Here is a 10417-nt window from a genome sequence, read left to right as displayed (position 1 = left end):
AGCTTTCATCTCTATCTCCTGTCAAAAATTTCAGCTTCAGAGTTACCATCATACTTACTTCAACTTGGCGTATCCCACAAAACCAACAGTGCCACCAACAATTTTGTTATGGAATGCAGTCTACAGAGTTTTCTGTAATTATTTTAGTCCTGAGAATACATCCTGCTAAGTATATATAAATTAAGTTTTAAAGTCACTTGGGATAGCTCCTCTGGGTGATATGCCAAATTGGAAAACATTTAGGTTCATTTAGTTTCATTTTACTATCAAAGACTGCTTTTTAAAAATTTAATTTTGCTTTATAATGTCATATATTTACATGACTCCAAAGTCATGTCTTTAGGCTGGGCACGGTGGCTCACACCTGTAATCCCAGCAGTTTGGGAGGCCGAGGTGGGTGGATCACTTGAGGTCAGGAGTTTCAGACTAGCCTGAGCCAACATGGTGAAACTCCATCTCTGCTAAAAATACAAATATTAGCCAGGTGTGGTGGCACATGCCTGTAATCACAATTACTCGGGAGGTTAAGGCAGGAAAATTGCTTGAACCCAGGAGGCTGAGGTTGCAGTGATCTGAGATTGTACCATTGTACTCCAGCCTGGGCAATAGTGAGTCTCTCTCTCTCTCTCTCTCTCTCTCTCACACACACACACACACACACACACACACATACAAATCCAAAAAACAAAAAATAAAGTCATGTCTTCTTTGTTCCTTATGCCCCTTCTCTTCCCTCCTTCCCCATATAGTCATTTTAAATGTTATTCTTTTTGTAAAATAACAATCAGTAAATATATGTGTGTATACATGTATAATACATATTCCTCTTAGAAAAATGGTATTTTACATATTACATATCATTTTCCCACTCAGTAAATATCCTGTGATGTATAGAGATATTTCTCGATTCCTTTTTATGCCTGCATAGCTTTACAATGTATGGATAAACCATAGTTTATTCAACCAGCCTTCTATTGGTAGACATTCGAGTTTTATGTCAACTTGAAGAAAATAACATTGATATTTTGGAGAGAAATTCTATTTCAGTTAGACTCAATCTCATGTTCAAGTTTATCATATCTGTTCCCTGTAAGTCTGAATGACCATTCAATATGTAGCTGTTTAAAATAGCAGCACCATGTAGCCAGGCGTGGTGGCTCACATCTGTAATCCCAGCATTTTCGGAGGTCGAGGCTGGAAGATCACTTGATGCCAGGAGTTGGAAACCAGTGCTAGCAACATAGCAAGAACCTGTCTACAAAAAATAATAGTACCATGTAGATGTCATACTAATTTGAACCTTTTTGTATGTGAAAAAAATAGGATGGTAGCAAGTAGGCTGAGGAAGCTTTTTTTTTTTTAAGACAGGGTCTCACTCTGGTCCAGACTAGAGTGCAGTGTCTCAATCATGGCTCACTGCAGCCTTGACCTCCCTGGGCTCAAGCGATCCTCCTGAGTAGCTGGGACTACTGGCATGGGCCACAGTGCCTAGCTGGAGGAAGCACTGAAAAAAATTACCATCCTTACCATCCTTATTAGTGTGGGATGGGTGAAGGATGCAAAGTAATAATAGAGCAGCAATTCCGTTACAGGAAAGGGATCCCCATCCAGACCCCAAGAGAGGGTTCTTGGATCTTCAGTAAGAAAGAATTCACGGCAAGTCTGCAGTGCAAAGTGAAACAAGTTTATTAAGAAAGTAAAGGAATAAAAGAATGGCTACTCCATAGACAAAGTGCCCCAAGGGCTGCTGGCTGTCCATTTTTAGGATTCTTTCTTGATGACATGCTAAACAAGGGATGGATTACTTATGCCTTCCCTTTTTAGACCATAAAGAGTAACCTTCTGATGTTGCCATGGCATTTGTAAACTGTCATGGTGCTGAGGGTAGTGTAATTGTAAGGAGTTCCAGAGGTCACTTTCACGGCCATCTTGGTTTTGGTGGGTTTTGGCTGTCTGCTTTACTGCAAACTGTTTTATCAGCAAGGTCTTTATGACCTGTATCTTGTGCCAATCTCCTATCTCATCCCATGACTTACAATGCCTTAACCCTCTGGGAATGCAGCCCAGTAAGTTTTCAGCCTCATTTTACCCAGCTCCTATTTAAGATGGAGTTGCTCTGGTTCACATGCATCTGACAGTTCCCTTAGAGGCAAATTCTTTTATATATATATAAAAAAATAAATACTGGCCGGGCGCGGTGGCTCAAGCCTGTAATCCCAGCACTCTGGGAGGCCGAGGCAGGTGGATCACGAGGTCAAGAGATCGAGACCATCCTGGTCAACATGGTGAAACCCCGTCTCTACTAAAAATACAAAACATTAGCTGGGCATGGTGGCGCGTGCCTGTAATCCCAGCTACTCAGGAGGTTGAGGCAGGAGAGGAGGTTGCGGTGAGCCGAGATCGCGCCATTGCACTCCAGCCTGGGTAACAAGAGCGAAACTCCGTCTCAAAAAAATAAATAAATAAATAAATAAATAAAAAATACTGTAAAGTGCTTTAGAACAATGTTTGGAACAGGTCAAATACCATATATGTTTTTGCTGTTATTATTTGACAAAAATTTCAGATAATATTCCTAATCTAGCAGGTCACTAATGGAACCTGTAACAATTCGTAAACAACATTACTTTAAAAAAATTACTTAAAAAGCATGTAAGCCTTTGGGAACCAACTTGTTTCCTTATGATCATATTACTTCGGTGACTTGATGCATTTGAGCATGTTTGTTTTGAAGGCATCACCTTCATATAATCAGTTCAACTTTAGTCACTATTTAATGATCAACTCTACTGTGCTCTAGATGGAATACTAGGACTGAGGGTGCTTAGAAGAAGACAATGGGGGATGGGAGTTCAAATAATTATAAAGCAGTAATAATTAAAATATTCTAAATTAACAAAACCACAAAAATTAAACTCCACAGTATCTGAACTTGATGAGTTTACAGATGTGTAAACTATACAGCTTTTAAAATGTGTGTAGACTCCAAAGTATCCTCACCACCACAAAGTGTATTCGGTGAACTATGTTTAGTTCCCAAATTTGGAAGTTAGGGCGGCAACTTCTGCCTGAAAGACAACAGTAAAAATCCGCCTCAGTGCAACGCAGAAGAGACGAACAGGGTCAGGTTTTCTAGTCACCCCGTCCTAACGTCCTCTGAGCGCTTTAACCTCGCGCTCCAGGAGGCGCGGGCTGCTGCGCTGGACTGGGTGTCCGACTTCGGCCGGCGCCGCGGGTCTTTCCTGCCCTGGTGAGGGAGCTGGCGGACTCGCGCGAACCTTCGCGGGAGAGCGCCAGGAAGAGCAGAAGGTTCCCCCACTCTGAGCCCCTCCCTGCCGCGCTTGCCGGGTGGAGGCCACGCCCCGCGCCCTGGCCCTCCGGGGTGTCGCCCCGGTCCTGCCTCTGCGGGACCGGAGCCCGCCCCCGGCGCCGGCTGGCCAAGGTGTCCCAGCTGCTCCTTGGCGCCCCCTGGCCCAGCTCCAGCGCCGAAGGTTTCCGGTGAGCGGCAGTAGCCGGTTATGACGACTCCCTCCTCTGGAACAGCCGCCGTCTCCTCGCCTCCTGCTCGGTAGTCACGGCTGCGCCGGCTCCAGGTGGGACTCGCCCGCAATCTGCGGAGCCTTCCTTCCGCCGCTCGCCTCCAAGCCGCGGCCGCGCTCTGCGCCGCTCTCGCCCCGGGCGGTGCAGGCTCCCGGCGCGGCTTCCCGGAGGGCTGTAGCCTGCGCACGCTCTCTGCCCGCGCCTTCTCATCCCCTGCGGGCCGGGAGGCGGCCGTCGGAAGCCGATCCCGACCCTCCCAGGCCCCGGGCGCCCGGCCCCTTCCCGGCGACTGCAGGGGAGCGCAGGCAGCCCTGGGCCCTAGCCGCGTTGACCTGGCTTCCAGGCCGGGGCGGAGCCGCTCCCGGGCCCTTCCCAGGCGCGATGGGGACCCGGGGCGCGGCGGTGCGGGGTGACGGGCGGCCCCGGGGGATCTCCAGCCCCGAAGCAGTCCCAGGCGGCGCACCGGGGTCCAGAACCCCAGCTCGGCGTCTCACCCGCGGCGGGGCACTCTCTGCTGACCCCTCAGCCCTGGGCCGGGACTGACGTTCTAGCGGACAGCTGGACTCTCCGGCAGCCGAACCCTTCCTGTGCCCTGCCTGGCACCCTCCGAGAGACTTTTTGGCACAAGTGGGGGACAGCAGTTGAGGAATGATTCGGAGTCTCACATGTGTTGAACTTTCCATTGGCCAATAGCGTCTTTTAAACTTTTCCAACCTCTGTCTATCTGTGACATTGCCCTATTTCGCCCCCCGTGTCCCTATCAACCCCAGGTTGTGCCTCTTATCCATCATCTTTCAGATGTTTCCCTTTTTCCCTCCCTCGTTAGGCCTGTGGAAATCTAATCAAGGGTTTCGGGAGTGGAGTGAACCCAGCTGCTTTGAGCTGAAGCAAAAGTAGCTTGGCCACCAAAGCGTCCGGTGCTGGAGGAGTGCAGCCACCCATCCCGGCAGGCCTTGCAGGAGGACCGACACCAGGAAGGCTTTGTGCCAGGTCCAGCAGCCACCCTCAGCCGTCTTATGCAAGTGGGTACATGCCCTCGGCAGAAGCCAGCTCTCTGATCTGCGTCTTTAGACTTTTTTCATCGCCTAAGCGTTACTTCTTCTCTACGGATTGGTGAGTTTAGTGATGGCCAGAGCTCACTGGAGGACAATGGACTTGGATAACCAAAGGTCAGGGCTTGGTCATAGCAATGACTTTTATTACCGGGAAGGACGAGTCAAAAAATAGGAAGGTCTGGGAACCCTCAGATTCGCCACTCTAGGTGGGTAGCCCTGTGATTCAGTCAGCAGGATTACTGCTGTCAGAATGGGAAAGTTGTTTGCTCCTGGGAATGTTTGATTCCTTAGTATCCTGTTGGCCAGTTCCAGTGGATGCCTGTAGAAAGTGGGCCACCATTGGAATCTTGTCCAAGTTGCTGTATTGGGAGTGGTGCCTGTGAATTCTTGTTTAGCAATGTGGTATTGGTTAAGGAAAAGAAAGCACCACGGGCCAGGCCTTCTGGCTGAGGGTTATCCCGTTACATTACTTTCTTTCTGTTTCCTTTAATTCACAACATCACCTGAATGATCAAGTCTACTTTAGCATCCCTTTAAGGCAATATGTTTCATTTCTGACAGGATTTAGAGACCTGAAACATCGCAGAAGCTTCTGAGTGGTTCTGAGGATTCAAGAGGTAAATATTTTGATTATAAGTAGAGTCATTATTACTATTAATATATATTTTTAAATTTTTATGAAATTGCTGTCAACTCATTCTTAGATAAAAGCTCCAAGTGAAAATATTATAATTCAATCAGATTTACAGCAGCTAACACCACACTCTTCAGGGCCGCCAAAGTGAAAAACCACAGTACATAACTACTCTGGGGGTGCGAGGAAGGGGGTAAAAGGGATGTCTTCTTGGTGTCCCCACTGTTCACTTAGAATTCCATGGCCTTGGAACTTGAGGTTTGATGGAATATAGCAGTCAGTTTCTTTTTTCTTTCTTTCTTTCTTTTTCTTTCTTTCCTCTTTCTTTCTTTTCTTTCTTTCTTTTTCTTTTCCTTTCTTTCTTTTTTTGAGACAGGATCTCCCTCGAGTTACCCAGGCTTGAGTGCAATGATGAGATCATGACTCACTGCAGCCTTGAATTCCTAGGCTAAAGTGATCCTCCCACTTCCGCTGGGACTGCAGCTGATTTTTTTGCCTTCTTAGCAGATAGGGTTTCATCATGTTGCCCAGGCTGGTCTCAAACTCAGGGACTCAAGCAATCTGCCAGCCTCAGACTCCCAAACTGCTACTAATACAGACATGAGCCACCACATTGGGCCTGCAGTCTATTTCCAAGGGTCCATCTTCATAGCCCATGGTCAGTGAAGACTAATTTTGAAAGATGGGTTTTCCGGTATGACTCAGGAAACAGCAGTCCTAGCTGATAAACATTTAATGTACATTAATGGCTCTGTCATCCAGAGGAAAGAGCACTTACAGAACAAAGATCCCACAAAAGTCACCTGAGAATGGCAGGATCATTGTCTGGGATATATAGGAGAAATCTGGTCCAAGAGATTTAACACTTACTGGGTGAGTTAGAAGTGCAGTGAGTCTCGTGACCATTGTCACTGTTCACAAGGTAAAGGCATGACGGGAGAGTTTAAGGGCAGAGTCTTTGAGGCAGACTGCTTCATGTCACTCCTGGAGTTTCTAAGACTTAGCTATTATTAGACCTGCTAGCATGTAACCTTCACAAGGGCAATGAGTTTAGTTCATGACTGCACCTTCATTGTTGTATCCTGAGCATTTAGAAGAGCTCCTGGAACATTGTGCCCACACCTTGATTGTGATTATAATTTTTATTCGGCAGACACACACTTGCTCAGAGCCATCCTACTCTGTTTGCTCTCTCACCAATGCTTGTCTGCCTCCTCATCATTCAGATCTCAGTTCAAGTGTTATTTAGGCTCTTTCTCGCCCCACATGGCTTTAAATATTTGTCTATTTATTTATTTTGAGACAGAATCTCACTCTGCCACCAGGCTGGAGTGCAGTGGTGGGCTCACTGCAGACTCTGCCTCCCAGATTGAAGCAATTCTGCCTCAGCCTCCCAAATAGCTGGGACTACAGGTGTGCACCACCACACCCAGTTAATTTTTGTATTTTTAGTAGAAACAGGGTTTCACCATGTTGGCCAGGATGGTCTCGATCTCTTGTGCCTGCCTGCCTCAGCCTCCCCAATTGCTGGGATTACAGGCGTGAGCCACTGCGCCCGGCCTAAACATTTATTTAATAAATACTTCTGTAGCATTTAGTATGTGTCAGATACTTTTCTGAACACTTTACCAATAGGTAACTCATTTAACTCATGATAGCTCTATGATGAAGGTTTATTATTATTTCCATTTTACAGATGGGAAAGGTTAAATGCAGAAAGGTTAAGTAACTTGTTCAAGGTCTTACAGCTGGGAAGCTGCAGACAGCGATTCAAATCCAGGTGGTTCAGCTTTAAAAATTCAGGTTCTTAGCCACCATGCTATGTTGTCTATCATATTACCTTATTTTATTTCAGGTATCACTAAATTGGATCCTATCAAGCTCTTCCATAATTTTTGTAAATAAAAAGCTTCACTGGAACACAGTCTCATCCATTCTTTTGCAATAGACCATGGCTTCTTTCTGGACAGAGGCACTCTTGTGTAGTTGCCACAGAGATCTTACGTCTGGCAAAGCCAAAAATACTTACTGCTTGTCCTTTACAGAAAAAGTTTGCTGGCCCCTAGTTGGTTTGAGTCACAGGCCCAGTCATCAGCTGAAGTTGTTGATGTATTTGATTGCTTATTTTTGGCTGTTGTACTAGGTTAAAGGCTCCGTGACAGCAAGCTGTTTCTTGTTTTGTTCACCTATGTATACCCATTTCCTAACACAGTACCTGGCACCAGGAAAGTGCTCAGAAAAAATTTAATAAAGGAATATTACTCAGTGGGATAGCAAAGTGCTTTGTAATTATACTTAGCCTTTGACCTTTTTTTTTTTGACTTTTAAGGGAAATTTGTTAACAAAGTTGTTTGCATTGATCTCTAGGTTTTCAGGTTGCTATGTTAATACTGCTTGTCTTTGGAGTCTTACTTCATGAAGTCCCACTGAGTGGCCAAAATGAAGCTCCACCTAATACTCAGAGCATTCCAGGCGAACCTCTGTATAACTATGCCAGCATCCGCTTGCCAGAGGAGCACATTCCCTTCTTTTTGCATAACAATAGGCATATTGCCACTGTCTGTAAGAAAGACTCTCTCTGTCCATATAAGGTAGGTATTATTTCTTCTCTCCTTATTTTTATGCGGATGCAACGTGGGCTGGCTTACTGGTTCTGCTTTATAACCTGAAACTGAAGGTAGAATTCTAATTTCTGGTTGTCACTGTGTAAGTTAATAATTGTTTCAATTTCATTTAATGCTTCTAGGTGAGTAAACTGGTTAAAATTATGTCCCATTCATAAGAGTGAAATTTAAAATCTAAATCACTCTAAAAAAGTAGCCAATACTGTTTGTAAACTCTGTAAATGAAGCAATTAGATTTTCTGCAGGAAAGAACATCTTGTTAAAAGTAAAGAATTTCACACCTCTTCTTTCTTAACCAGCTAAGAGGATCGCTTAGCACTTAATTTCAGTAATAACACCTCAGCTTCTGTCTCCACATAATTAAGCCTGTTGCTGTGGCTGTCTTTCTGTTTTAGAGGAGTTGGAAAGGCCTCAAATAGGAGCCCATTAAGACATCTCACAGGGCCTCAGAGATCAAAGCTGAGCATTGTGAGACACTTCCTTTCCCATGGTGCTGGCACAGGAAGCATATGGAAAAGCAAACTTGGGAATCAGACCAGCATTGCTCCTGGGGCCTTGTAGAAGAGCATTCTGAGTTCCTTGGCCAGCAGCAGCTGGGTAGTTCCCAAGGGTGGCAGAGTTGTCCAGGTCTTGTGGGGTCGCTGCTGATCTTGATTGCTGATTGAAGTTGCTGATTCATTCAATTTAGATGTGAGTCCTTCGGTAGCACAAATTCCAATGTATATGTCTCTTAGGGACTGATTTTAGAATCCGCCTGCTCACTGAGAAAGGCAGTTTCTTAAGCTACCTCAAGAAATTCTAATTCAAGTAGTCTTTGAGAGTTTAGGTAAAGCCCAGAGTTTTGGTGAGGGGACAGATGTGCTGGGGGTGATGAGTAAGGAGGATTGTTAAGAACCTTGAGACTGTGCTTTTTAGAATTAACTAAGTTTTAAATTTATTATTATACGAATACATATTGTAAATTGTAAATGTGAATGTTCTATAATGATTTGTTTTCCTAATGGAAAAATCTAAGAGTCTTCTCTAAATGTCAGAAGAAGGGAAATCAATGTAAGTTTTATGTTCTAGAAACACCTAGAAAATCTAAAGTACTGCTGGGGTTATGAGAAATCCTGCAAACCAGAGTTCAGGTTTGGTTACCCAGTTTGCAGCTATGTCGACATGGGATGGTGAGTTTCCATTTGGAATACCCTCTTCCTAATTCATTTAGATATTAATTTGTTTACACAATCATGAATTCAACTGGACTGTCTCACACTGGGATAGGAATATCTGTAGTTTCCTCTGCCATAGGGAGAAAACAACCAGGACTGTAGAAAATTTTTTCCCCCAGTGTACACTAAGAAAATAAATGAATGGTTTCCTCTTGATTCTTCCTGGGAGAATTAAGTATAATTAGTACTTCCAATACATGCAATATTAATGCGGTAAAGAAAATACAGTAATTAAGAATGCATCATTGTCTTCAGTTTCAGATGATAACTTCATACATGTCTGTTATATATTTTCATAAGGAAATTATTCTGTGAATAACAGTTTGATAACTTCACTTAGCGAGGCATAGTTTTGGAAAAACTCTGATAGTATACTGTAAAAAAAATTAAAGTAATAAGGAACTTCTAGCATTTTAACCTTTAGAATGAAAATTCAAGGTCCAAAAAAAGTAAAAAGAAAAAAAAACACAGAATATTTTTCTTTGCAACTAGGACGGACACTCTTGAGTCAGCTGAGGACATTTTCTGGAAACAGGCTGACTTTGGATATGCCAGAGAGAGGTTGGAGGAGATGCATGTGCTCTGTCAGCCTAAGGAAACGGTGGGTATTTTGCTCCTTACTAAAGAAGCTTGTTTATTTTTTATTAATTTATTTTTTAAATTTGAATTTTATTTATTTTTGAGATGAAGTCTCTCTCTGTTGCCCAGGCTGGAGTGCAGTGGCATGACCCAGGCTCACTGCAACTTCTGCCTCCCCAGTTCAAAAGATTCTCCCGCTTCAGGCTCCCGAGTAGCTGGGATTACAGGCGCATGCTACCCCTCCTGGCTGATTTTTGTATTTTTAGTAGAGACGGGGTTTTGCCATGTTGCCAGGCTAGTCTTGAACTCCTGACCTCTTGATCTGCCCACCTCAGCCTTCCAAAGTGCTGGGATTATAGGCATGAGCCACCGTGCCTGACCAAACTTTTTAATTTTTATTACTTATTATTATTGATTTTTAATATTTGTCATTTAGATTTAATGTAAAAAGACGTCACTATGAAAGGAATTCCTCACTCTCACTTAGTTATGGCTTAGAATTTTATGTAACTTCCCCAAATAGGTTGTTCTCTTTCCTTTGGAAACCCTGTCCTCCTTATCCCACATGTATCAAATAGTCATATTTTAAGACAGAATAATTTTAGGTTTTGAATCTTCCCCCGAAACATATGGTAAGGAAGAGAAATTGATAAATTGCATCTTTACAAATTCATTCTCAGATACTTTGGGACAGATGATAAAGCACCACCATACTGCTCTATATTTGCCCAGAGCTTTACAGAAAGCTTTTTTTTTTTTTTTTTTTTTTTT

The 10417-nt window shown here is 43.8% G+C and overlaps 1 protein-coding gene across 7 annotated transcripts in view; it reads left to right on the top strand.

Moving 5' to 3' along the window:
* Nucleotides 1-3490: 3490 nt before the first annotated feature.
* EOGT (EGF domain specific O-linked N-acetylglucosamine transferase) overlaps nucleotides 3491-10417 on the top strand; it is a 41145-nt gene continuing 34218 nt past the window's right edge. Inside the window, exons 1-6 of one of the 7 annotated variants that reach the window (XM_017542769.2) lie at nucleotides 3491-3593; nucleotides 4367-4562; nucleotides 5157-5212; nucleotides 7597-7820; nucleotides 8922-9022; nucleotides 9560-9668. In XM_017542769.2, the coding sequence (XP_017398258.1) occupies nucleotides 7611-7820; nucleotides 8922-9022; nucleotides 9560-9668 (420 nt within the window). In that variant the 5' untranslated portion in view covers nucleotides 3491-3593; nucleotides 4367-4562; nucleotides 5157-5212; nucleotides 7597-7610. Of the gene's footprint in view, nucleotides 3594-4366; nucleotides 4802-5156; nucleotides 5213-7596; nucleotides 7821-8921; nucleotides 9023-9559; nucleotides 9669-10417 lie in introns of those variants that run through there. The other 6 variants (XM_017542768.2, XM_037743563.1, XM_017542771.2 and 3 more) reach the window with 6 other exon arrangements.

Source organism: Cebus imitator, unplaced genomic scaffold (assembly GCF_001604975.1).
Source record: "Cebus imitator isolate Cc_AM_T3 unplaced genomic scaffold, Cebus_imitator-1.0 Scaffold147, whole genome shotgun sequence".
Lineage (NCBI taxonomy): Eukaryota > Metazoa > Chordata > Mammalia > Primates > Cebidae > Cebus > Cebus imitator.
This window is presented reverse-complemented; position numbering and strand designations above follow the sequence as displayed.